The sequence below is a fragment of the Bombina bombina genome, chromosome 7 (genome assembly GCF_027579735.1).
Source record: "Bombina bombina isolate aBomBom1 chromosome 7, aBomBom1.pri, whole genome shotgun sequence".
NCBI classification, from domain to species: domain Eukaryota; kingdom Metazoa; phylum Chordata; class Amphibia; order Anura; family Bombinatoridae; genus Bombina; species Bombina bombina.
In genome coordinates this window covers 571,616,440-571,644,247 of record NC_069505.1, presented here as the reverse complement: position 1 = coordinate 571,644,247, position 27,808 = coordinate 571,616,440, and the positions used below count along the sequence as shown (strand labels likewise).

At 36.3% G+C, this 27,808-nt stretch overlaps 1 protein-coding gene across 1 annotated transcript in view; it reads left to right on the top strand.

The window, feature by feature from the left end:
* The window catches only part of LOC128667077 (uncharacterized), a 114,578-nt gene that overhangs the window by 52,230 nt on the left and 34,540 nt on the right, over positions 1-27,808 (top strand). Inside the window, exons 5-7 of the mRNA XM_053721964.1 lie at positions 150-254; positions 1,313-1,365; positions 26,797-26,933. Coding sequence (XP_053577939.1) covers positions 150-254; positions 1,313-1,365; positions 26,797-26,933 — 295 coding nt within the window. The remainder of the gene's footprint in view (positions 1-149; positions 255-1,312; positions 1,366-26,796; positions 26,934-27,808) is intronic.

The following is a 27,808-nucleotide window of genomic DNA, read 5'->3' as shown; positions in this document are numbered from 1 at the left end:
TCATAGCTAACTATTTTTGTATATTATTAATATTAATGCATATAGAAAAAAGGAAAGAGTGGTCATTCTTGTCTAGTACCAATCTTTTACAATACAAAATAGCTGCACAATATAAAAAGCTGCTAATCTATTTTACTTCCTCTTTTTAGGAAGAGGGAAAACCCTTCCGGAATCTGATATGGATAATTTTAGAACATTGACATTCTGCAGATTTTTACCATACTTCAAAGAATTTGAAAACCATTTGGATTATGGTATGGCATCCATTGAAATACACTAATTTAGATTATTTATTAAATTTAGTTCTAATGAAACTTATCTCCTCTCACTATTCCATACCTACACTTGCTGATCACACACATATTAAGACAGTTGTGTATAAAGGGCCCTTGGTATCCCTTGTTGAAGGAGCAGCAGTGCACTACTGGGAGCTAGCTGTACACATCAGTTGAGCCGTAACAAGAGGCATATATGTGCATCCACCAATCAGCAGCTAGCTCCCAGAAGTGCATTGCTGTTCCTCAGTCTATCTATGTATGCTTTTAAAAAAAGGATACTATTAGAACAGAGCAAATTAGAAGAAAATTGGAAAGTTGTTTAAAATGGCATGCTCTTTCTAAATTGTAAAAGTTTAAATTTGACTAGACTGTCCATTTAATACTATACAGATAGGATAAGCCTGTAAGAAAATTGTAGCCAATATGAGTGCAGTACCTTGGAACTGGTATTTAAAGGGACAGTAAACTCAAAGTGAAACTTACATGATTCAGATAGAACATGCCATTTTAAACTATTTTCCAATTTATTTCTATTCTCAAATTTGCTTTATCTTGGTTTTCTATATAGAAGAACAAACCTAGGTAGGGCCAGGAGTGTGCACGTAACTTTATTAATCGATGGCAGCAGTTTTTGCAACATTGTATAACATTGCTACAAACGTAGTTGCAAACACTGCTGCCAAAGATTGATAGTCATGTGCACGCTCCTGTGCCTACCTAGGTTTACTCTTCAACAAAGGATACCAAGTAAACAAAACAAATGTTATAATAGGAGTAAAATGTAAAGTTGTTTAACATTGCATGCTATAGCTGTATCATAAAAGTTTTATTTTCAGTTAACCATCCCGTTAAAGGGCAGTAGATATTGCTGTATGTAGAGGTATTTTCTAGAACAGGAATGCAAGATTATTGTGTAAACGACCTTGCATAAATAACCTCCTACTTCCCTTTACTATAAACTGGATATATGTCCTAATATAATTATACCCATACGGATATCGAATGTGATTTAACTTTTTTATTGCATTTTTTAGCTAAAGAATGCCGCAACATTTTAACAATTTCAGACGATCTACATAAGATGAAGGTTGGTATCTGTTATTCATATATACTTTTACCTGTATATATTCATATGGATTTACAGGTACAGATAAATATTTTTTAAAATAATAATCATATATAAAGAAATTTATATTTCAAAATAAATAGAAAATTTTCTTCAATGTGAAGAACATTGTGATGTACAATATGCAAATCGCGATTGGGGTTTAGCGCTGTAGGTCTGACGCGGTGTTGGGTTAGCGCACTTGAAGACAGTTATCTTAAGGCACTTTATGTAAATATTAAATATAAAAATAATGTAAAAAATATTAATAATAATTATTAGAGGTACTAAAACTTTCTAAAAAATCCATAGTTATTCTAATGATTTTTTAGCATTTTTACAACTTCTATAATAATTATTAATATTTACATTTTTTTTTATATTTAATATTTACTTTAGCGCACCATAAGATAACTGTCTTCAATTGTGTTAACACGACACTGCGTTTACAGCGCTCAACCCAAATCATAATTTGCATATTGTACATTCAAGTGTTCTTCACATATACAGTAAATTTCATATTTCTATTTCTATATATATTTAATATATATCTATACCTCTATATCTATCTATATACCTATATATATATATATTTACCTAAACCTAAATATATTTATATAGATATAGAGGTATAGATATATATTTATATTTACCTAAACCTATATATATATATATATATATATATATATATATATATACATTTCAGCATGAAGAAAATTGGAATGCACAATATTAATATCTCAGTTAGAATTTGTCAGTATATTTATGAAAATCTTAGTAGTGCTCTCCAAATAATATATCAGCTTATGGTAGGGTTATAACACAATACAAATAATAATTTTCCTTAAAAATAGAAACCCTTAACCAACATGCACCTACTAGACCATACAATTAATATAAATATCTGAATTCTTTTATTTAGTTAATATCCATGAACATATTGAAATATATTTGCAATAAAAGGAATATGAAATAATATTATATGCACTTGAAAACTATTTAAATATGCTATGCAAAGTTCATACACGCTTGTCTTTAAAACCAACCTTATTTATAAATAACCTTTAACATCCAAGCAATACAATTCTAAACTGTGCTCTTAAACAATAGGATATATATATATATATTCTGCTATTTAACTGCAATTTATCCTACTACAAAATTTACAGTATCAGAATTTGCACAGATGAATTACTTAACAAATCAGATACAGATTTAAATAATATATAGGCTGTGAAATGCTAACTTAAAATCCAAACTATTTCTTTAACTCTGCTACATACAGTAATAGTAAATGCTTACTTTAAATGCTTGCATACAAATAGGCAGGCTAAGAGCTATCTAAAACAATGGCACACAGTTTAAAAGTATAATCTGCTCTTTAAATCTATTAACTGTAAAGGCTATGCATATGACTTATCTTACAATAAAACTTTTGTATACATCATCAAATAAACAGCAATCCAGTTTCCAATGTTTCTTAACAGATCCAATTTCACCTCAGAAATTCAAAATTCGGGGATAATGCATATGGAGTCCAATAGTAGGTGTGTGCTTTAATAATAACTGCCTTAGTTATTCCTTCCTGAGTCAGCCAACCACAACCTCTTTCTTAGGCCTAGATTTGGAGTTCGGCGGTAGCCGTCAAAACCAGCGTTAGAGGCTCCTAACGCTGGTTTTGGCCGCCCGCTGGTATTTGGAGTCAGTGATTAAAGGGTCTAACGCTCACTTTTCAGCCGCGACTTTTCCATACCGCAGATCCCCCTACGCCATTTGCGTAGCCTATCTTTTCAATGGGATCTTTCTAACGCTGGTATTTAGAGTCGTTTCTGAAGTGAGCGTTAGAGCTCTAACGACAAAATTCCAGCCGCCTGAAAATAGCAGGAGTTAAGAGCTTTCTGGCTAACGCCGGTTTATAAAGCTCTTAACTACTGTACCCTAAAGTACACTAACACCCATAAACTACCTATGTACCCCTAAACCGAGGTCCCCCCACACCGCCGCCACTCTATTTAAATTTTTAACCCCTAATCTGCTGACCGCCACCTACGTTATACTTATGTACCCCTAATCTGCTGCCCCTAACCCCGCCGACCCCTATATTATATTTCTTAACCCCTAACTTGCCCCCCACAACGTCGCCGCAAGCTACTTAAAATAATTAACCCCTAATCTTCCGACCGCAAATCGCCGCCACCTACGTTATCCCTATGTACCCCTAATCTGCTACCCCTAACATCGCCGACCCCTATATTATATTTATTAACCCCTAATCTGCCCCCCTCAACGTCGCCGACACCTGCCTACACTTATTAACCCCTAATCTGCCGAGCGGACCTGAGCGCTACTATAATAAAGTTATGAACCCCTAACCCGCCTCACTAACCCTATCATAAATAGTATTAACCCCTAATCTGCCCTCCCTAACATCGCCGACACCTAACTTCAATTATTAACCCCTAATCTGCCGACCGGAGCTCACCGCTATTCTAATAAATGTATTAACCCCTAAAGCTAAGTCTAACCCTAACACTAACACCCCCCTAAGTTAAATATAATTTTTATCTAACGAAATAAATTAACTCTTATTAAATAAATGATTCCTATTTAAAGCTAAATACTTACCTGTAAAATACATCCTAATATAGCTACAATATAAATTATAATTATATTATAGCTATTTTAGGATTAATATTTATTTTACAGGTAACTTTGTAATTATTTTAACCAGGTACAATAGCTATTAAATAGTTAAGAACTATTTAATAGTTACCTAGTTAAAATAATAACAAAATTACCTGTAAAATAAATCCTAACCTAAGTTATAATTAAACCTAACACTACCCTATCAATAAAATAATTAAATAAACTACCTACAATTACCTACAATTAACCTAACACTACACTATCAATAAATTAATTAAATACAATTCCTACAAATAAATACAATTAAATAAACTAGCTAAAGTACAAAAAATAAAAAAGATCTAAGTTACAGAAAATAAAAAAATATTTACAAACATAAGAAAAATATTACAACAATTTTAAACTAATTACACCTACTCTAAGCCCCCTAATAAAATAACAAAGCCCCCCAAAATAAAAAAACCCCTACCCTATTCTAAATTAAAAAAGTTACAAGCTCTTTTACCTTACCAGCCCTGAACAGGGCCCTTTGCGGGGCATGCCCCAAGAATTTCAGCTCTTTTGCCTGTAAAAGAATAAATACAATACCCCCCCCCCCAACATTACAACCCACCACCCACATACCCCTAATCTAACCCAAACCCCCTTAAATAAACCTAACACTAAGCCCCTGAAGATCTTCCTACCTTGTCTTCACCATACCAGGTTCACCGATCCGTCCTGAAGAGCTCCTCCGATGTCCTGATCCAAGCCCAAGCGGGGGCTGAAGAGGTCCATGGTCCGGTCAAAGTCTTCATCCAAGCGGGGCAGAAGAGGATCTTCCATCCGATTGAAGTCATCATCCAGGCGGCATCTTCGATCTTCCTCCATCCGGAGCGAAGCGGCAGGATCCTGAAGACATCCAGCGCGGAACATCCATCCGGACCGACGACTGAACGACGAATGACTGTTCCTTTAAGGGACGTCATCCAAGATGGCGTCCCTCGAATTCCGATTGGCTGATAGGATTCTATCAGCCAATCGGAATTAAGGTAGGAATTTTCTGATTGGCTGATGGAATCAGCCAATCAGAATCAAGTTCAATCCGATTGGCTGATCCAATCAGCCAATCAGATTGAGCTCGCATTCTATTGGCTGTTCCGATCAGCCAATAGAATGCGAGCTCAATCTGATTGGCTGATTGGATCGGCCAATCGGATTGAACTAGATTCTGATTGGCTGATTCCATCAGCCAATCAGAAAATTCCTACCTTAATTCCGATTGGCTGATAGAATCCTATCAGCCAATCGGAATTCGAGGGACGCCATCTTGGATGACGTCCCTTAAAGGAACAGTCATTCGTCGTTCAGTCGTCGGTCCGGATGGATGTTCCGCGCTGGAGGTCTTCAGGATCCTGCCGCTTCGCTCCGGATGGAAGAAGATCGAAGATGCCGCCTGGATGATGACTTCAATCGGATGGAAGATCCTCTTCTGCCCCGCTTGGATGAAGACTTTGACCGGACCATGGACCTCTTCAGCCCCCGCTTGGGCTTGGATCAGGACATCGGAGGAGCTCTTCAGGACGGATCGGTGAACCTGGTATGGTGAAGACAAGGTAGGAAGATCTTCAGGGGCTTAGTGTTAGGTTTATTTAAGGGGGTTTGGGTTAGATTAGGGGTATGTGGGTGGTGGGTTGTAATGTTGGGGGGGGGTATTGTATTTATTCTTTTACAGGCAAAAGAGCTGAAATTCTTGGGGCATGCCCCGCAAAGGGCCCTGTTCAGGGCTGGTAAGGTAAAAGAGCTTGTAACTTTTTTAATTTAGAATAGGGTAGGGAATTTTTTATTTTGGGGGGCTTTGTTATTTTATTAGGGGGCTTAGAGTAGGTGTAATTAGTTTAAAATTGTTGTAATATTTTTCTTATGTTTGTAAATATTTTTTTATTTTCTGTAACTTAGATCTTTTTTATTTTTTGTACTTTAGTTAGTTTATTTAATTGTATTTATTTGTAGGAATTGTATTTAATTAATTTATTGATAGTGTAGTGTTAGGTTAATTGTAGGTAATTGTAGGTAGTTTATTTAATTATTTTATTGATAGGGTAGTGTTAGGTTTAATTATATCTTAGGTTAGGACTTATTTTACAGGTAATTTTGTTATTATTTTAACTAGGTAACTATTAAATAGTTCTTAACTATTTAATAGCTATTGTACCTGGTTAAAATAATTACAAAGTTACCTGTAAAATAAATATTAATCCTATAATAGCTATAATATAATTATAATTTATATTGTAGCTATATTAGGGTTTATTTTACAGGTAAGTATTTAGCTTTAAATAGGAATCATTTATTTAATAAGAGTTAATTTATTTTGTTAGATAAAAATTATATTTAACTTAGGGGGGTGTTAGGGTTAGACTTAGCTTTAGGGGTTAATCCATTTATTAGAATAGCGGTGAGCTCCGATCGGAAGATTAGGGGTTAATAATTGAAGTTAGGTGTCGGCGATGTTAGGGAGGGCAGATTAGGGGTTAATACTATTTATGATAGGGTTAGTGAGGCGGATTAGGGGTTAATAACTTTATTATAGTAGCGCTCAGGTCCGCTCGGCAGATTAGGGGTTAATAAGTGTAGGCAGGTGTCGGCGACGTTGAGGGGGGCAGATTAGAGGTTAATAAATATAATATAGGGGTCGGCGATGTTAGGGCAGCAGATTAGGGGTACATAGGGATAACGTAGGTTGCGGCGGTTTACGGAGCGGCAGATTAGGGGTTTAAAAAAATATGCAGGGGTCAGCGATAGCGGGGGCGGCAGATTAGGGGTTAATAAGTGTAAGGTTAGGGGTGTTTAGACTCGGGGTACATGTTAGAGTGTTAGGTGCAGACGTAGGAAGTGTTTCCCCATAGGAAACAATGGGGCTGCGTTAGGAGCTGAACGCTGCTTTTTTGCAGGTGTTAGGTTTTTTTTCAGCTCAAACAGCCCCATTGTTTCCTATGGGGGAATCGTGCACGAGCACGTTTTTGAGGCCGGCCGCGTCCGTAAGCAACTCTGGTATCGAGAGTTGCATTTGCGGTAAAAATGCTCTACGCTCCTTTTTTGGAGCCTAACGCAGCATTTGATTAAACTCTCGATACCAGAGTTAAATTTATGGTGCGGCCAGAAAAAAGCCCGCGGAGCGTTAGCAGCCCTTTTACCGCCGAACTCCAAATCTAGGCCTATGTCTCTATGCTGGTTTTAAATCATCTGATCTCGCCCCTCCCCGTTTTTGATTATTATCAGTCATTGGTGAATATTGGAAATGCCTACGGCCTTGTCTTGGATTGGTTCTTTGCAACTGAACATGGATTGGTTTATTTGGTAAATGTGTTGTCAAGGAAATGCATTCTTTGCAACAACCAATCATCTCATGTATGAGAAAAAAAGTAATCCAAAGCTTAGTCCAGGAAAAGGGAAAAAACGATGCACTCGAGTTCAAAATATAAAATGTAGAAAAAAGCCTTTATTAGATAGACATAGGATAAAACAGGTCACAAAATTATCTCTGCATAGAGATCTGGTACAAAAAGACTTTACAGATGGTTAATATTAGGTTATTTTTTTTCTGATTATTCTGATACCAAATATGTTATTAACATTTTATTATATTAAGGCAATTTAATACAGCTAATTATTAGCTTAAAATGCATTATAATTTTATCAGTATTCTGGCATTTCTATACAAATAACAGCTTATTTTTAATTCAGTATTGTACTGTATTCCAACAAGAATATGCCATATTTTATGTTTCTAATAAGCCCAGGATGTATGAACCTTCTTCATGCAGATCTGAGATTATATGTCTGAAAAATATAAACAATACAGAGGTTATTAAACATTCTTGACTGACTAAAACAGTTACCTCCCAAGCTTAGCAAATACCCATGTAATAATAGAGAATTAGACAATTTCCCAATTTCTATATTTAATACATTCTGGGGCATGCATTCAAATATAGCATGTTACATTTCTGTGTATTTCTTTCTGAATACATGAATCCTGTCTATGTAGATCTGAAATAAAAATAAATGTTAATAATCACTTCTCTTCAGGTCCATAAACATCTATTCATGTTCTTAAACACACAGAGGCTAAGATATTTATGCCTTCAAAATATACATATATACATATATATATATATCATTCAATCTTTTACTTTCCATATATATATATTTAGATGTTAATATTTGATATCACAAAAATAGACATCTCATATCCATTAAAATATATATATTTTTTTCTGGAATTATATTTTATTTGAAATCTAACTACAGTTGTTGGAAGCATGTAAGTCATGTGTTTTCTCTGTGTTATCTTAACCCAGACGCAATGTCTGTGTCACCACATCTTGTATATTCCAGGGTTAGTAACCACACAGCATGAGCCACTCAAACAAATCTGTGCTAATTACCAGTCCCTTTTGAAAAATGCTTGCATTTTTCACATCTCTTCAGACGGATCGGCATTTCCCTTGGAGGAAACCCATATATGGGCCTGTATCCTGTTCTATGTATCAGAATGCTGTCATTTAACATTGGTTCCCAGGCAATCATACAGATGGTTTCTGAAACTGTGTTAATTTTCAGTTCCTTGCTAAATTATACAATTGCATAATTTAGCATATTGAGTGTGTGAGATCTCCCAGAAACAATCCTTTGTTCTACAAACAGTGTGCACATCCACAGACTTACCAAATAAAAACAAATATACTTCTATATATTATTTAATAATATTTCAAATACCTTGACATAAATCCCCCTTCCAACTTCAAATAGATGTAGGACTAAAGTCAGTGGTATTTGATGAGGATCAACCGTAGGAAGTTTGTTATTTTTGAGCCAGTCATCTTCAAACTACAGTATGTCTTTAGTGCAGTTGGGGGTATGACACTTCATTCTCCCTCTATAACTTGTAGTTGGGATCTTGGATGACATGCTCGCAATTGATTGATATGGACCCATTTATCTATGAAACTTTCATTTTTGGGGATCCTTATTTTATAGGCCACTGGAGATATTTTGTCAGTAATGACGAAAGGACCTTTCCATGAGGGAAGAAATTTCTTCTCCCTAACCTGATCTCTTCCAAAGTTATTTGGCAAAAGAATCCGCTACAAGGAAAGCACAAACAGCCGCAATATTGCAAATGAAGGCCGACTTTATTAAAAGTCAGGGTAAAGCCCAGGTACACACAAGCTCGGGAGGGAGCACAAAGAATGAAACGTCTGACGCGTTTCCTGCCCGGAGGCACTTCATCAGGGACTTACACACAATAAAACACTTGGTTCTTTTAAACATGTATTACTTCCTGTTACGTATGCTTACCTGTGTTGCAGCACACCTGTTATCATTAGTTAATTAGATCAAGCAGGTCTGCACTCCTGGTCTGATCGCATTCAGCTATTGTGCGCATGCGCCACGGTTAACTTACAGTCAAGTATACACTCTTTGTATATAGATCTTGTATCCACAGGTGTCGCTGCAAGTCCGTTAGCTGTCTGCGATAAGGCCAAAAAGCATCCGCCAATGACTGCATAATAAGACAGATGCAGTGGATAAGACGATGGATAATCCGTAACAGTTCATTACTATTAGATATATACATTTTTTAGAACATTAAACTAAGTGTTAAAAAAATATATTTAAATAAAATTTAAACCAAAAAGCTATTCTTTGCTTGACATCTAAGTCTGTTCTCATATTACTTATTAACATTTCACAGATTTGTTAGATCATATACTAAGAGAGAAAAAGGAATCCCAAGACTGAGAACTGGACAAGATAGTAAATGTATATATATGTGTATGGATATTCAGGTATCCAAAAGTTCCCCATTTATGAAACATAGTTAAAAATTATATAATTCTACCTAATTATAAGTATATTATTTTATTTAACTTTATTTTATTTTATTTTGTTTTATCCTATTTTATTTTATTTTACATTTCATCTCATGACCTTCTATTTCATATTGTAAATATTTCATCCAAAAGTAACGTTATGCAGTATCCTTATTGATTGGTTTAACTTAGTATACCTGTGTATGTACATAGTTTCAAACTGTATTATAAATATTATTATTCCAATCATTATTCCACCTAATTCTAACCCCAAATAATATAAATATATAGCCTTTAGTTTCAATTATTTCATACCCCCTAAAATTGTTTGAACTACGTGTCTTTATGTGCTATTACTTAATATAATAACTGACTCTATTTAGAATCTGTTTCATTCTATACCCTTAATCTTATGACTAAAAAATATAATTAATAATTAAAGTATTGATAACATATAGTGAACTTAGTGCCTTAAGTGTGTTAATAATAAAATAATTTAATGATGTCTTATTATCATTATTTTTATTTATATTATTGTTGTGTCTAGTGAACTTCTGTGATTCATAAACACTCACTACTCCTACTATTACAATTGGTGTGTGATCAAAAACTATAAACTAACAAATATAAGCCAACCTATGGCTCAATGTGAATAAATATTGACATTGATGTGACTTAATCCACTCACTGTTTGAAATTTAAAGTTAATTGAAATTTTCTTTTGAGAGACAATATTATTGTTGGTAACTGTTTTATCTTACTAATGAGGACATTAATGTATATGGTATATGGTATATGGTATATACTTCTTATGTATCAATGTCCTCCTTAAATAGTGTATATTCTCTACTTATAAGGCTATATGTTACTTATTATTATTAATCTTCTTGGGTTGGATGTATATACTGACTTCCTTTCTAAAAAGTGTATCTATAGATGGTCACACTCTTGGGGAATTTAAAGTTTTGGAGATCTGAAATCATCAGATTGCTATACCATAAATTGCTGCAATCCCTACCCTGGATGTTATATAAGGTGGGTTACTGAGTCTTATTTACTATTTCTAAACCATATTTGTTATATTACCTTAGTCTACAAAGTATCTAAGATCTGTAATTTTATTTATTCCAAGGGGGACTCCTGTGGATAAGTTAAAAATCCAAAAAGCCTCTTTCCTGTTTAATGCAGCTACCCTATCTCCTCCTTTGACACTTTTGGTAGCTGTGTCAATGCCTTGAAACCCTAACACTGTGCCTATATTAGTATCATTAATGGGCATTCCCATAGTGTTAAAGTGTGCAACAAAGTGTTTTGCTATAGGGGTTTTCGGAGGGTCTTGCTTAATGGATAACAGGTGTTCACGGATTCGGTCTTTGAGCAATCTTGTGGTTCTGCCTACAGATTGCATGTAATTAAATAAACCACAAAATTAGAATGACAAGTCATTCTATGTCTAATTTCAAAGATTTTACCCGTGACAGTAGATTTAAAAGAATCACCTGGGATGACAAAATCACAACTTTTACATGGTATTCTCTTGCACTTAAAGAACCCAGTCTGACCTTGTAACCATGTGGTTATCTGTTTTTTTGAGAAATCCCTCGTTAATTGATTACCAATTGTCTTAGCTCTTTTACTGACACATCTAATTCCTTGTTTCCTTACCACCTCTTGAAGGAGAATATCTTTCTCCAAAACTGGTGTATATTTCCTTATAATGCGGTTTATGTGTTCGAACTGTTTACTATAGTTAGTAGTGAATACTACTACTATATATTGCCCCTTAGGAATTGCCCTTTTTAAATGGGTAGGATGATGGGAATCAGCCCGAAGTACGGTGTTCCCAGAGGTAGATTTTCTAAAGGTCGATGTAGTAATCTTTTGCAGATCAAAATCTAATTTCAATTCAATGACTAGAAAATATATATTAGTGTCTGACATAGTGTGAGTAAATTTCAAATTTTGGTCATTATGGTTCAGATATGCCATAAACTCTTCAATTAAATCTGCTCCCCCTCTCCAGATAATTATCAGGTCATCAATAAACCTGCGGTACAATTTGATATATGATTTATAAGGGTTGCCATCACAGAATTTTTTTTTTAAATTCATAATCCGTTAAGTATAGATTCGCATATGAGGGGGCGAACTTTGCTCCCATGGCCGTGCCTTGATTTTGAACCTAGTAATCACCTTCAAATGAGAAACAGTTGTGGTTTAGCAAAAATCTCACCCCCTCACATACGAATTCTATAAATCTGCCATCAAAATCTGTGTATAATTCTAACATTTGTTCCAGAGACTTCAGTCCCTGATGGTGTGGGATATAAGAATATAGCGAGGCTACATCTATCGTTAGTAGGATGTCTCCCTCACTTATATCTATAGTGTCTAATAATCGTAGTACGTGTTTCGTATCCCTCACATATGCAGGAGTGATCTGAACTATGGGTTGGAGTATAGTGTCAATGTAGGCCCCCAGTCTCTCCCCCAGTGACCCAATTCCCGAAATGATAGGGCGTCCTGGGGGGGCAGTCAAAGACTTGTGTATTTTCGGCAGATGTTTAAAGACCGGTGTTACTGGAAAGTCTACTTTCAGATTTTCTGCCGTTTGTGTTGTAATGATACCTTTCCCTACATAGCATTTCAGAAACATTTCTAATTCTTGAGTGAACTTCATCATTGGATTGAATGTAATTTTACGATATGTTTCTACATCACTCAACTGTCTTAGTGCTTCCTGAGTATATTGGGACCTATTTTGCACTACTACACTCCCTCCCTTGTCTGAATTCAATATGACCAACTTGTTATTGCTTTGCAATTTCTTTAAAACTCTCTGTTCCTTTATTGTGAGGTTACTGGTTGATGACCCTCTTTTCTTACTGGACTCAGTATTTACATCCTTAGCCAATAAGTAAAGATCTTGTTCTACTAGACCCTGAAATACGTCTATTAAATCCCCTCTCATTTGTATCGGGTAAAAATTCTTATTAGTATTTTTATAATTAATTTTAGGGATTCTGAGATCATTTGTATTGAATCGTGTACTCTCACTCTCTAGTTTTAATAGGTCAACAGATTGACATTGATCAGAAAAATCAAAAATGTCCATATTAACGTCCCCATTGCTATCTCCTACTGGTTCACTGATCATGCTAGTTCCATTGAAATCTTCTGCTATATAGTCGCCCGTCTCTTCTCCTCCATCCTGGGTATTCATTAGGGAAAAATGTCTTTTTAAGGTAAGTTTGCGGGTGAACCTATTTAAGTCTATTAACGTTTGAAACAGGTCAAAATTCCTGCTTGGTGCAAATCCCAATCCTTTGGAAAGCACTGCTTCTTCCGCCTTGCTCAATATTAAAGATGATAGATTCACCACATTTAGATCTTCCGTTACCTCATCTCGGCTGGTAATCTTTTCCTGATTGATTGTAGTGGTCAGACTTCTATCTTCCCTGGTTACCATGAAATAGTCATATATATCCAGCACAGGGAATGTTTTAAGGTGTGCCAGCGTCCAGGTTCCTGCCAGAACCCACAGATACAAATGTAGAAAAAAAATGAAGCAGCACCACCAAACAGCGTTTCTTCAAGGTGTTTTATTCAGCTTGAGGAGTAGCCAGACCCAATAAGTTAAACAACAACGTTTCGGACACAGTCCTTAGTCATGTACATGACTAAGGACTGTGTCCGAAACGTTGTTGTTTAACTTATTGGGTCTGGCTACTCCTCAAGCTGAATAAAACACCTTGAAGAAACGCTGTTTGGTGGTGCTGCTTCATTTTTTTCTACATCTTCCCTGGTTACCATTAGTTGTTATTTTTTGGTACTGCTGTAACTTGCGTTCTTGTTTTTTACTTGTTTCCTGCTAGGGTATCTAGCCGGGGTAGTCATTGTTTCTTCCGCTGTTGCCCCGCTCTTTGCGGTATGTGGTTTCTCCCCCTTAGTGTTACTGCTTCCTCTTGATAACAGCCCAGTAATAGACTTATGGCTTGAATTTTTCTTCGGTTTGACAGATTGTTCCTCTAATTCTGAATCATCTTTATCTTGTATAGGAGTGGAGGCTCTTGGACTCTCATCACCCGTGTCATCCTCAAAGCTGGAAAAGGTCACTTTTTTATCCTCATTCCTCCGCTTATTTTTGCTTCTGGAATTTCGTCTAGTTACATTCCAGCTGTAGACAACATTCAACTCATAATCTTTACTGTCCCGATTGTATTTTTTAATCTTAGTTTCTGTCAGCTCATCATCCAATGTGTTGATAGTTGTTTTCAGCTGGGTCTCATAATCCTTGTACTTTTTATCACTTTCAAATTGTTTACAGTTCTCTCTTATTTCAGATAACTCTGTACAAGTTTTATTATGCTCCTCTTCTTTATCTTTCAAGAGCTGTTTCATCAAAGTGAGTGAACATTGGCTCAGTGTGTTATTCCACTCGGACATAAAGTCCGGACGCTGTGATGCATAGGCCGGATATTTCTTCATCCTGAGGCCCCTCTGGATTTTTTCCTCCTGTATATATAGTTTGAGAAATTCCATATCCCACCACAGTTTCAGTTCCTTAACCTCTTTTTTCTCTCTTAGAACAAATAAAGAACTTAGATTGTCAGGATACTCACCTCCCGAGCCTGTACCTTGCATAAGTAAATTGAATTTTGCTTTGCGGTCAGTATAATTTGCGTCAGCCATTATGTGATAGGTGAGCTGAGTGCTAGGAGTAAAACAATTTGAGCTCAAAAGCCCTGTTAGTTTCTGATACTTTGTAGGTCGCACTCAGACACTCTGTAATAGCATTGCACTCAAATACAAAGTATGTTGTAATTGATAGTTCAGATTTAAATAGTACAATGTAACAGTGTGAATGCAAATTCGCTCGTATGTAAAAAAAACTCTAATCCACTTATGAATAGAAAACATAGAACTTCTGACTTGAGGTATAAATAGTGTAGACGGTAAAATACTTCATAAATCGGTATCTTAGTATATTTGAAAGATTACCTTATGTCCGTTGTATGTCTATACGTGGATAGTAAGAAGGCTCCTTGTGATCGGAAGTAGAGACACTCCTCAGTCTCTGGTAAAGAAAACTTGAATATTTGGCAAAAGAATCCGCTACAAGGAAAGCACAAACAGCCGCAATATTGCAAATGAAGGCCGACTTTATTGAAAGTCAGGGTAAAGCCCAGGTACACACAAGCTCGGGAGGGAGCACAAAGAATGAAACGTCCGACGCGTTTCCTGCCCGGAGGCACTTCGTCAGGGACTTACACACAATAAAACACTTGGTTCTTTTAAACATGTATTACTTCCTGTTATGTATGCTTACCTGTGTTGCAGCACACCTGTTATCATTAGTTAATTAGATCAAGCGGTCTGCACTCCTGGTCTGATCGCATTCAGCTATTGCGCGCATGCGCCACGGTTAACTTACAGTCAAGTATACACTGTTTGTATATAGATCTTGTATCCACAGGTGTCGCTGCAAGTCCGTTAGCTGTCTGCGATAAGGCCAAAAAGCATCCGCCAATGGCTGCATAATAAGACAGATGCAGTGGATAAGACGATGGATAATCCGTAACAGTTCATTACTATTAGATATATACATTTTTTAGAACATTAAACTAAGTGTTAAAAAAATATATTTAAATAAAATTTAAACCAAAAAGCTATTCTTTGCTTGACATCTAAGTCTGTTCTCATATTACTTATTAACATTTCACAGATTTGTTAGATCATATACTAAGAGAGAAAAAGGAATCCCAAGACTGAGAACTGGACAAGATAGTAAATGTATATATATGTGTATGGATATTCAGGTATCCAAAAGTTCCCCATTTATGAAACATAGTTAAAAATTATATAATTCTACCTAATTATAAGTATATTATTTTATTTAACTTTATTTTATTTTGTTTTATCCTATTTTATTTTATTTTATTTTACATTTCATCTCATGACCTTCTATTTCATATTGTAAATATTTCAACTCTTCCAAAGTTATAAAGATAAACTTTATCATTTATTTCATATTCCTTTTTGGATGTTTTGAGATCATAATAGGTTTTAGTGGCAGTTGCGGCTCTTTCTAAATTCCTTTGAGCAAATGCAAAGGCATATTGCAGGTGCTTTCTTAGGTTTTCCACATATTGATATGTATTGGCAGCGTTTATCAAGTTTTGGTCTGATGTACGGTACAGCAGATGTTGAGGTAGAACCATTCTTCTACCAGTCATCAGTTCAAAAGGTGACATTTTGGTAGCACTACTTGGAGTTGCTCTTAATGCCATTAAGACTAGAGGTAGTTTTACATCCCAGTCTTTACCTGTTTCACTCACAAACTTTTTTAGGATTTTAACAATGGACTGGTTGTAATGCTGTACGCCACCACTTGAGGCAGCTCTATAAGCAATATGGAGCTTTCTTTTAACCCTTAGTATTTTCCACATTTTGGTCATCACTTCGCTAGTGAAGTGGGTCCCCCGATCTGACTCGATTCTTTGGGGCAAACCAAATCTGGAAAATACATGGTTGATGAGCAATGCTGCACATGTTTCAGCACTATTGTTAGGTGCACTAATGCACTCTACCCATTTAGTGAACAGGCATGTCATGGTTAACATGTATTTGTTACCTCTTGATGACCTTGTTACCGGACCAATAAAATCAATTTGCATGTCTGACCATGGCATTACCATCCCCCTTTTCTGCAATGACGCTCTATGCGTTGGTGCAGTGGGTTGGAACTGTGGGCAGATTAAACACCCTTGACAGTAGGTTTGAACATCTTTCAACATGTGTGGCCAAAAAGCGTAATCACGTAATATTTCATACGTGAGTTTGGCACCACGATGACCAGATGTGGGAGCATCATGGGCATGTTGAAGCATTAGACCTCTGAACTTGGTGGGTACTACCCACTGCTGGATGCCAGTTTTGGAGGTTCTAATTAACAAACCATCCTGTAACTTGAATTGTGATCTAGATTTTATTAAGATTCTAAGATCTTCCTTGCCAATACAATCATCTTTTGAGATGGGATTGCCTTCAGGATCTTCTATGTGTTTATAGAAGATGCCTACGATGGGGTCTTCTTTTTGACTTGTGATCAGGTCCTCACTGGGAGAATCCTGACCCCATTGTACCAAGTTAGGCTCACTCTGTTGTTTTGCCTGGTTTCTGGTAATGGCTTCTACCTGAATTGAACCCATTAAGTGGTCAATATTAAGGAGTTCTCCAGTTATGGCTCTTTGTTTGGCTAATGAATCCGCAAGGTCATTGCTTTCCTTATCCGGACCTAGCACTCTGGAATGACCCTTGGTCTTTTTCCAGTGTATGGTTAAATCATTGGATACCACCAGATTATCAATCTCGCAGAACAATTTGCCATGCTTGACTGGTTTGTTATTGCTTTTCTGCATGCCATTTCTTTTCCAAGTTGGCAGGTATTCAACAAAACTGTCACGCACATAATTTGAGTCAGTTATGATCACAAATTCATGAATACCATGTTCAATAGCCATTTCAATGGTTTTGAAAATGGCAGTTAGTTCTGCAACTTGACTGGATCTTGGTCCATGGTCCAATGTTGAAACCTATAGATGTATTTGGGAATCCATTTGCCCCAGTTATACCAATGCCAGAGACTAATCTGCGCTCATTATCAATAGTGGCATGGTAAGAACAACCATCAACATACACCCAAGGTAATGTTTGACAATGGTCCTCATTGTATATTTTATATGGGGAAAGCAATTGTTCCTCCAGAAAGTCATCTTCTGATAATTCTTCCCCAGGATCTCTAGCAGTACAGTCGTGGAGCTCAGCAAGCCCTTGTGCGACTGGATTCTTTTTATTCTGCTTGTAGTGAATTTCTAAGGGCCAGCCTTGTAAGGAAAGAGTCCACGCTGTTATGCGGCTATTAAACAAATTCCCATCTCTTATTCTCTCACTTTGCAAATATAGCAAAGGCTGGTGGGCCGTTTCTACAATAATTTTCTCGGCCTGTATATAGCTGCGGAAATTTTGTAGAGCCCATACAGTAGATAAGAGGGCTTTTTCGCAATCGCTAAATTTTATTTCTACTGGGGATAGATTTTTGCTCGCATAAGCAATGGCTTTGTTCAAATTATCTTGCTTTTGGTATAAAACAGCACTCATGCTTACATCAGTGTAACCTGTCTCTAAGAAGAAAGGTTTACCACCTTCAGGGTACGCTAAGCAAGGTGCTTGAGTGAGTTTTCTCTTCAGCTCTCTGATGGCTGTCTCTTGAGACTCACTCCAGTACCATTTCACATCTTTCTTTAGAAGAAGTAGTAGTGGTTTAGCTAATTCCGCATAATTATCAATGAATTTGCAAGAATAATTTGTCATACCCAGGAATGATCTCAATTCCTTTAAGTTAGTTGGGTTTTTAGAATTCACTATAGCTTCCACCTTTTTCTTCTGGGGATTTAATCCGTCAGAGGTAACTTAATGTCCCAAGAAGTTTACACGAGTGCGGCACCATTGAGCTTTTTGTAGGGATAATTTGACACCTGCCCTTTTAAGTTGGCTGAGGACGTGTTTAAGCTCTGCGACATGTTTTTCAAAGTCTGTGCTTTTGATTAAAACATCATCAACATAAGATAAAGTCCCCCTTTCCAGTGCATCAGGCATAGCCTTATGCATGAATACAGCAAATTCATGTCCAGAATTTATGTATCCAAAAGGAAGTCTTTGAAATGCATATTGGACCTTTTGGAAAGAGAATACCAGCTTATATTGGTCCTCTTCATGTACCTTTATGGTCCAATATCCCTGTGCACAATCAATGGCAGTGAATATTTTGGATCCCTGCATTTGTGCTAGGCACTGGTCAATGTATGGTACAGGCCATCCAGACATGTATACTCGTTTGTTTAGCTGTCTTAAGTCAGCACACAAACGACATTGTCCATTGGGCTTAAGGACACCTAGAATAGGATTATTATATGAGCTGTGCACCTGTCTGATAATACCTATTTCTTCCAAATTCCTTATGATCTCTGCAAGAGAATCATATGAGGCTAGGGGAAGTCTTTATTGTTTGACAAATACAGGTGGTGCATCGGGATCTGTTTGTATTCTTGCAATGTGCAAGTCTGTAGTACCACAGTCATAAGAATCCTTAGCAAAAATATCCTTGTACTCCATCAGGAGTTATCGCAGCTGTTGGCGTTCATCATCGCTGGAACAGCCATTAGCTAAGGATATCTGCTCTTCGACTATTTGCTGAAATCCTGGAAAGATTTCAGGCTGTCCTATTTCATAGGCTTCTTCCAATCTAGAGGTGAGATCCCCTTGATTATAGTTTACATTGCTCCCATGACTCTGGGAATTGGGGTAATCTTGCTGTTTTATTGGCTGATCAAACACTAGAGCGGCTTCTTCAATTTTACAGATGCCTTCCTCTGAGCTGAAGGGATAAATTGACTGAATATTAAATAGACCCTCTGGCATAGATGCAAAGGATTTTTCTATTAATTGTTCTTCAGTAAAGTATCCTTCAGGTATTAGCCCAATTACATTATTCTGGAATCCAAAAGTGTAATAACTTGATTCCAGTGCATATCCTATGGTAGTTCCCTTGGATAATGCTATATCCTGCAGGGTCATGTTATGCACCACAATATGTATTGGAACAGTTCCAATATTCACCATAGGAGTGTAGGTCACTGTGACACCCAGATTGTAAATTCGATGGGAGAGGCAAATTAGTGTTTCAGAAGTTTTTAATTTCTGACCTCTCTTCACCTTTAAGGGTACAAGAAATTTATCAGCCCCAGCAGGAATTATGACATCGCTAGATACCTGCATATTCACAGCATATGGCAATTGCTGGTTTGACTTCAGGGCTGCATTTTCATCCTGAAATACTTCAGGGTCCCCCTTTAACCTGCTCCAGAGGCAAGAATTAATCAAATCTATTTGTATGGCATATCTATGTAAGATATCATTGCCAATGTATATTTGATTATGGGGAGTATTTAAAACTAAAAACAGGTGCTTCACTGACTTATTACCAATAGAGATAGATAATAAGCACTTAGCTGTGATGTTATAGCTTTCAGACCTGTCATCCAGGCCGTTGACACAGTGGTCTTGGGGAGAAAGATATTTAATCACTTTAGGTTCAGCTATTTGCGCTAATAAACCTTCGCTTATATAGCTAGCTTCCTGTTTTGTTTATTTTAGCATACTTGGTTTTACCAAGGTCATGCACTTGTATAGGGATAAATAGATCCTCTTTAACTCTCTCAATCCCTGTGAGGTATTGAGCGTGGCCTCCCCCCTTAGGGATTTTATGATCCCCCTTGTGGAGTGATATGGTTAATACATCGCCATCTAGGGAAATATTCGCTATCTTTCCAGGCAAAATTTTAAAAGTATTACCATCAGAACCACTTAAAGGAGTCTGATCATCTATTTGTAGAATAGTGATTTCAGGTACAGAGTTATTCCTGAAATGAATCTCCACAGCATCTGGTTTCTCTTCCACCATGTCACAGCTATGTCGGGTGCGAGATATACCAGATTTTTCATAATCTATAGGCCTTTTAACTTGTGACCAAATTACATTATTTATGCAATCGATTATGGTGCTTAATCGCTTCAGGAGATCACTACCAATAATTAAATGATCAGTTGGCAGATCCACTATAATGACAGGGTGTCTTATGACCCTGTTCCCCAATTTAAATTTTAACCAGGCAGTACCGTAGACTTTTAGGGAGTCACCCCCAACACCTATTAGAGAACCGTCAAATTCTTTTATTTTAGGTTTGTGGGGTATTAGCTCATTTAGCTGTGTGTAGTACCTGTGGGATAAGATAGTTGCCTGTGACCCAGTGTCAATTAATCCCCTGATAGGGTTGGAGACTGAATCTTGCAGCTCAACTAATACATAATATCTTCCTGCAGTTTCTACCATTTCACACATAAAGTTGGCGTTATCATACATTTGTGGGCTTCGCCACGTGTTACCTGAGTTTGCCATGCTTTCTGATGCAGAAGAAGCTTCATACCTACCTGTTTCCTCTATGACAGGTTCGGCTGGATTCTTGTGTACTGCATCTGTGGAGATAAGGTTAAGAGAGTGCTGCAAAGGAAGAGATTTGTTAACTTTTCCCGGATAAGGTTGCTTGTCACCACAGTTAAATTGTCCGTTTCCGGTCTGTGGGGAGAGAACATGATTAGCATCATTGATATTTATTACTACATTTTGTATATCTCACCCCTCCCCTTTATGTGATACTGCAGTATTTATGACTGCCTGTGGTCCACTGCTGACCACTGGCTGTACCCCTAAAAAAGTATTGTTCGGTTGCTGAGCCGTAGATTTTTGACTCATATTAGCGATTTGTTCGCTCAACCAATTTAACTGGGTAAACAGCATATCTACCTGATTGTACAAGTTACCTCTACCCCTGGGCCTATCTCTTGGTGCCCCATAATGATTCCTGGACCATTGGGTTCCCTCAGAATCAGGGCCGCTATTTCTATTCTGGCGTGGTTGCCCCTGGGGTTCAGCTTGTTCAGCATTAGTACTTTGGGGAGCATTATATACTTGGGGTGTCTGGTTACCCTGAGAATATCTTCGCCGTCTATTGTATCTACCCTTGCGCGGATACCAATTATTTGGTGAGTATTCTCTTTGTGAGTAATTATTCACCTGATTGTGTCCCCCACTTTGGTTATAGTCTCCCTGCACCTCAACCTGTGTAGGGGGAGGGGCAGAATTAAACCTCTGTGGAGATGGTCTGTTTTGACTGGCCACCTCCGCATAAGTTTTCTTTTTAGACTCCAAATTGAGGGGGTTAGGTGACACCCTAGTTTCTGCTACAATTTTGGGTTTTGACTCCTTTTTCACCCCCTGTTCACTGGACTGCTGAATAGAGTATAATTTTGTACTCTCTTTGATCAGCCATTCCAATGAGCAGTCCTCATCAAAATCTCTAGCTAAGTTAATTTTGATGGGTGTAGGCAGTGCTTCAAAAAATAAATTTACAAATTCTGAGCCATCAAATCTGGGATTATCTTCAGCCATACTGTACGCATTTTTCAATACAGAAAGGAATTCGATTGGACTCTGATTCGCACAACACTTTAAACCATATACCGCTATTTTCGCGGCAGTTTTAGTGCGATATTGCCCGAATTCTTTTCTGCATTGTTGTTTTATCCCATTCCAGGAATGAATATTCATATGTTTTAGGGAAGCAAAGAATTTGTGATGTTTACTGTCAAATACCCAAGGCAGAAATTCAATTTTCAATTTCTCACTTGTAACATTCATTATAGCTAACGCATTTTCAAAAGCTTGTAAATGATCAATTACAGATGTTGTTCCCTTATTGGAGAATATAGGTACTGCGCGTTGTACGAAGGTGATTATTTTATGGGAATCATAGACTTTATCAGACTTACTTTGGGCTGTGCTACAGCAGTCCTCTGGATTTATATCATGAGGTGACTGCCTATTTGGGAAATCTATTTCTGACCCATTAGGGGTCATTTGTCTATATTCTATATATTTTTGTACCTCGTCCCTGACGCGTTCGCTAAAGGAGTTAGCATTATCTGTATTATTCTCACTGTTAATATAAGGGTTTTCATTATGGCGATATGACCTTTTTAAATCGCTTAATAACTTCTGGCTTTGCGCAAGCTGTTTATTTAAATCTTGTATTTGTGCGAGTAAGTCGATGTTATGCTTATCTAAGGCGGTTAGGTTTTGGGCAAATTCATCCATTTTATTTTTGGCTATTTTTAAATCCTCTTCGCATCTGCGTGAGGAACGAATATTTTCTAGCTCCTGTATTTGCAATCGTTTGTCTGTGACACAAAATGACATTTCGTCAATAATGCATATTAACAGGGGCCAAGATTTTAGTATTAGTTCCTCTCGCTTTTTGGGAGTTTTGCATTGATTAATCATTAACAATTCTTGGAAGAATTCATTCTCTTCATTCCACATATTATTATTAACGGTAATATTTTTAGCTCTAGTTTCAAGCATATCCATAAAATCATTTAATTTACCCGCAATATTTAACTTCCCTTTAATGTAACTTAAGATATCTTTCTTATGGACCTGACCTTTAGTAATCGGTATTGTAATGGGACCAATTTTATCGCTATGTATAAAATTAAATGAGTCACTCCTGGCTACAGACAATATTATATTGGTTTAGTATTTAGTTGAATTAAAACGCTAATACAATTTTTGCCAAAAAGAGAGAAAAGAAATTTATATTTAAAAAAAAAATATATATTATTATTATTATATATATTATTTTGAAAAATTAATATTTTTGATTAACTTTGAAAATATGAAAAATTAATATTTTTGATTAATTTTGAAATATGAAAAATTAATATTTTTATTAATTTTTCGATAATTAATCTTTAATAATACTTCAAGATATTAATATGAATCTCGAAACATGAAAATCAATATTTCAACTTTTCAAAAATTATATCTTCAAAATATTAATATCGAAATATGATTTTTTTTTCTCTCTTTTATAATAATTTCTATTTACTACAAATATATTATATCAAATATGATGAATATTAATAAATCTCATGCAAAGTGCCTCCAATTATTATGTCAGTATATTTATGAAAATCTTAGTAGTGCTCTCCAAATAATATATCAGCTTATGGTAGGGTTATAACACAATACAAATAATAATTTTCCTTAAAAATAGAAACCCTTAACCAACATGCACCTACTAGACCATACAATTAATATAAATATCTGAATATCCATGAACATATTGAAATATATTTGCAATAAAAGGAATATGAAATAATATTATATGCACTTGAAAACTATTTAAATATGCTATGCAAAGTTCATACAAGCTTGTCTTTAAAACCAACCTTATTTATAAATAACCTTTAACATCCAAGCAATACAATTCTAAACTGTGCTCTTAAACAATAGGATATATATATATATTCTGCTATTTAACTGCAATTTATCCTAATACAAAATTTACAGTATCAGAATTTGCACAGATGAATTACTTAACAAATCAGATACAGATTTAAATAATATATAGGCTGTGAAATGCTAACTTAAAATCCAAACTATTTCTTTAACTCTGCTACATACAGTAATAGTAAATGCTTACTTTAAATGCTTGCATACAAATAGGCAGGCTAAGAGCTATCTAAAACAATGGCACACAGTTTAAAAGTATAATCTGCTCTTTAAATCTATTAACTGTAAAGGCTATGCATATGACTTATCTTACAATAAAACTTTTGTATACATCACCAAATAAACAGCAATCCAGTTTCCAATGTTTCTTAACAGATCCAATTTCACCTCAGAAATTCAAAATTTGGAGATAATGCATATGGAGTCCAATAGTAGGTGTGTGCTTTAATAATAACTGCCTTAGTTATTCCTTCAGGAGTCAGCCAACCACAACCTCTTTCTTAATCTCTATGCTGGGGTTTAAATCATCTGATCTCGCCCCTCCCCGTTTTTGATTATTATCAGTCTTTGGTGAATATTGGAAACGCCCACGGCCTTGTCTTGGATTAGTTCTTTGCAACTGAACATGGATTGGTTTATTTGGTAAATGTGTTGTCAAGGAAATGCATTCTTTGCAACAACCAATCATCTCATGGCTGCAATTTCGCATCATAACACTAGGTGGCATCAGACATACAAACAAAACAAATTCACCTTTAAAATGTCAACAACTTAATTACTTTTATAAAATGGTTATTTAATCAGATTACATTCTCTGCATCAATCATATATAACCCCAATTACAGATGGTTAATATTAGGTTATTTTTTTCTGATTATTCTGATACCAAATATGTTATATTATTAACATTTTATTATATTAAGGCAATTAATTACAGCTAATTATTAGCTTAAAATGCATTATAATTTTATCAGTATTCTGGCATTTCTATACAAATAACAGCTTATTTTTAATTCAGTATTGTACTGTATTCCAACAAGAATATGCCATATTTTATGTTTCTAATAAGCCCAGGATGTATGAACCTTCTTCATGCAGATCTGAGATTATATGTCTGAAAAATATAAACAATACAGAGGTTATTAAACATTCTTGACTGACTAAAACAGTTACCTCCCAAGCTTAGCAAATACCCATGTAATAATAGAGAATTAGACAATTTCCCAATATCTATATTTAATACATTCTGGGGCATGCATTCAAATATAGCATGTTACATTTCTGTGTATTTCTTTCTGAATACATGAATCCTGTCTATGTAGATCTGAAATAAAAATAAATGTTAATAATCACTTCTCTTCAGGTCCATAAACATCTATTCATGTTCTTAAACACAGAGGCTAAGATATTCATGCCTTCAAAATATACATATATATATATATATATATATATATATATATATATATATATATATATATATATATATATATATATATATATATATATATATATATCATTCAATCTTTTAGTTTCCATATATATATTTAGATGTTAATATTTTATATCACATAGACATCTCATATCAATTAAAATATATATATATTTTTTTTCTGGAATTATATTTTATTTGAAATCTAACTACAGTTGTTGGAAGCATGTAAGTCATGTGTTTTCTCTGTGTTATCTTAACCCAGACGCAATGTCTGTGTCACCACATCTTGTATATTCCAGGGTTAGTAACCACACAGCATGAGCCACTGAAACAAATCTGTGCTAATTACCAGTCCCTTTTGAAAAATGCTTGCATTTTTCACATCTCTTCAGACGGATGAGCATTTCCCTTGGAGGAAACCCATATATGGGCCTGTATCCTGTTCTATGTATCAGAATGCTGTCATTTAACATTGGTTCCCAGGCAATCATACAGATGGTTTCTGAAACTGTGTTAATTTTCAGTTCCTTGCTAAATTATACAATTGCATAATTTAGCATATTGAGTGTGTGAGATCTCCCAGAAACAATCCTTTGTTCTACAAACAGTGTGCACATCCACAGACTTACCAAATAAAGACAAATATACTTCTATATATTTAATAATATTTCAAATACCTTGACAGATTAATGCGCAAGTATAGGTGTTAGTTTTTTTTTTTTAGTTTGCGCACTCCATTAAAGTATATGGGGAAAATACGTTAACGCGGTTGCGATATCTAAAGTCCCAACTCTGTGTGCATTGGGTTTCTTTTGCACGCAAACTTTCACTTTCAATTTGTAATAACTTCTAGCCCTAAGCTGGTGAGTGGCAGACATTTCTACCAACCAGATGGTGACCGGCTGCTTACACATATCTATTGAGCGTGTACTCCCTGTCAGCTCTCCACGGTAAATAGTAGGGTGTAATGCTAGAAGCACCACTGTTTATAAAGAAGACTACTTCAAGTATTGCTCATGCGCAGGCTACACTAGGAGTGCGCAATGCGAAATATTATAGAGCAGTTGGTCGCAATGATTAGTCTGTGTACCTAAGCACAGATAGTTAGTTATCTAATGTAGTCCCTGTCTCACTTCTCCCACTCAAACTTTTGAGTATGTTGTGTGTTCTTTTTAAGCTTTAATCATCTATTAAATTACTCTGGGGAAATTCTAGCCAGGAGGTGGGCCCCTCTTACTTGCGGTCCCCCACCCGCTTTGCGATATATGCAGGGGCAGGATTGACACCCCTCTTACTTGCGGGCCTTCACCCTGCTTTGTGGAGTCTGCAGGGCCAGGATTGCCACCACTGAACGGTTGTAATAATTTATTTAAATGCATAAAACATAAACTTTGCTAAAGGTTGGTTAGTGATTTTTATGGCCTCTTAAATTAGTGAATCTAGGCTACAGATTCCATATTGTGTAATTCATTGTCACTTTTTTTTTACTTCTGTATCCGTTTCAGGAGAATGTCAGTTATCATATCATTGCAAAGTCTTCCAGCTACCTAGACCCTTATTACCACAAGCCCTTACTGTACCATGCACATCTAGTCATAAACAGGAATGGAATGAGCTGTGATATCATAGAGTCCATCACTGAGTGAGTAGACCTCTCTTACCCTCAATTTCCTTTTTCTCCTCTCTCCCCTCTTCTTATGTTTTGCGCAGATATCTCTTCCCTCTCCCTCTGTGATTCTTACCTTTTAGCATTTCACTCTCTCTAAGGGCCTGATTCTATAACGCTCCCCAACATGGAGAGAAATCATTTTAATGTAGGTGTCTCTTCTTCACACTCAGATTCTGCATAGCTAAAAATCTAATAATCTCACCAAACCATAGAGCATTAGATAGGCCCTAACTCTCTACAGCTCTCTTCCTTTGACACTCCCATTTTCTTCATCACTCTCCTGTCTCTTCATTCCCTGTAGTCGGTGCCGGATTGGCCTACTGGGATACAGGGCCACATCCATTGGGCAGAGGTCAAGATGGAGTCTCCAGGGAGGTCTGGGAGTGAGCCTTGTGCACATGCATTGCACATCTATTCAAGGCTGCTCCACTCCTTCCATGGGTGTGGGGGCCTGGGGGGGCAGATAAGTGGCCCCTTAGAAGGCAGCTCCAATCCTGCAGTGGGTTTGGGGAGGCAAGATCAGTGGCCTCTCAGAAGGCAGCTCCGTTCCTGCGGTGGGCATGGGGGCCTACAGAGGTAAATCAGTGGCCCCTTAGAATAGAGGACTTGGCAGGCAAGGTAGGGGGATATGGCAAGGATGGGCCGGTGTTCAAAAATGTCCAGGGCCAGTTTGATTTCCAATTCCAGGCCTGTGTGTGTATATAGAGAAATAGTTAAGATGCCTACTCTTTCTGCACTCTCAGCCCATTTCAATGAGTTGTGTTTTCAATGAGCCAAAACAGCTATCTCATATAAAAAAGTAAACCTATATTGTCATTTTTTTTTTTAGATTTGCCCTGTTGATCCTC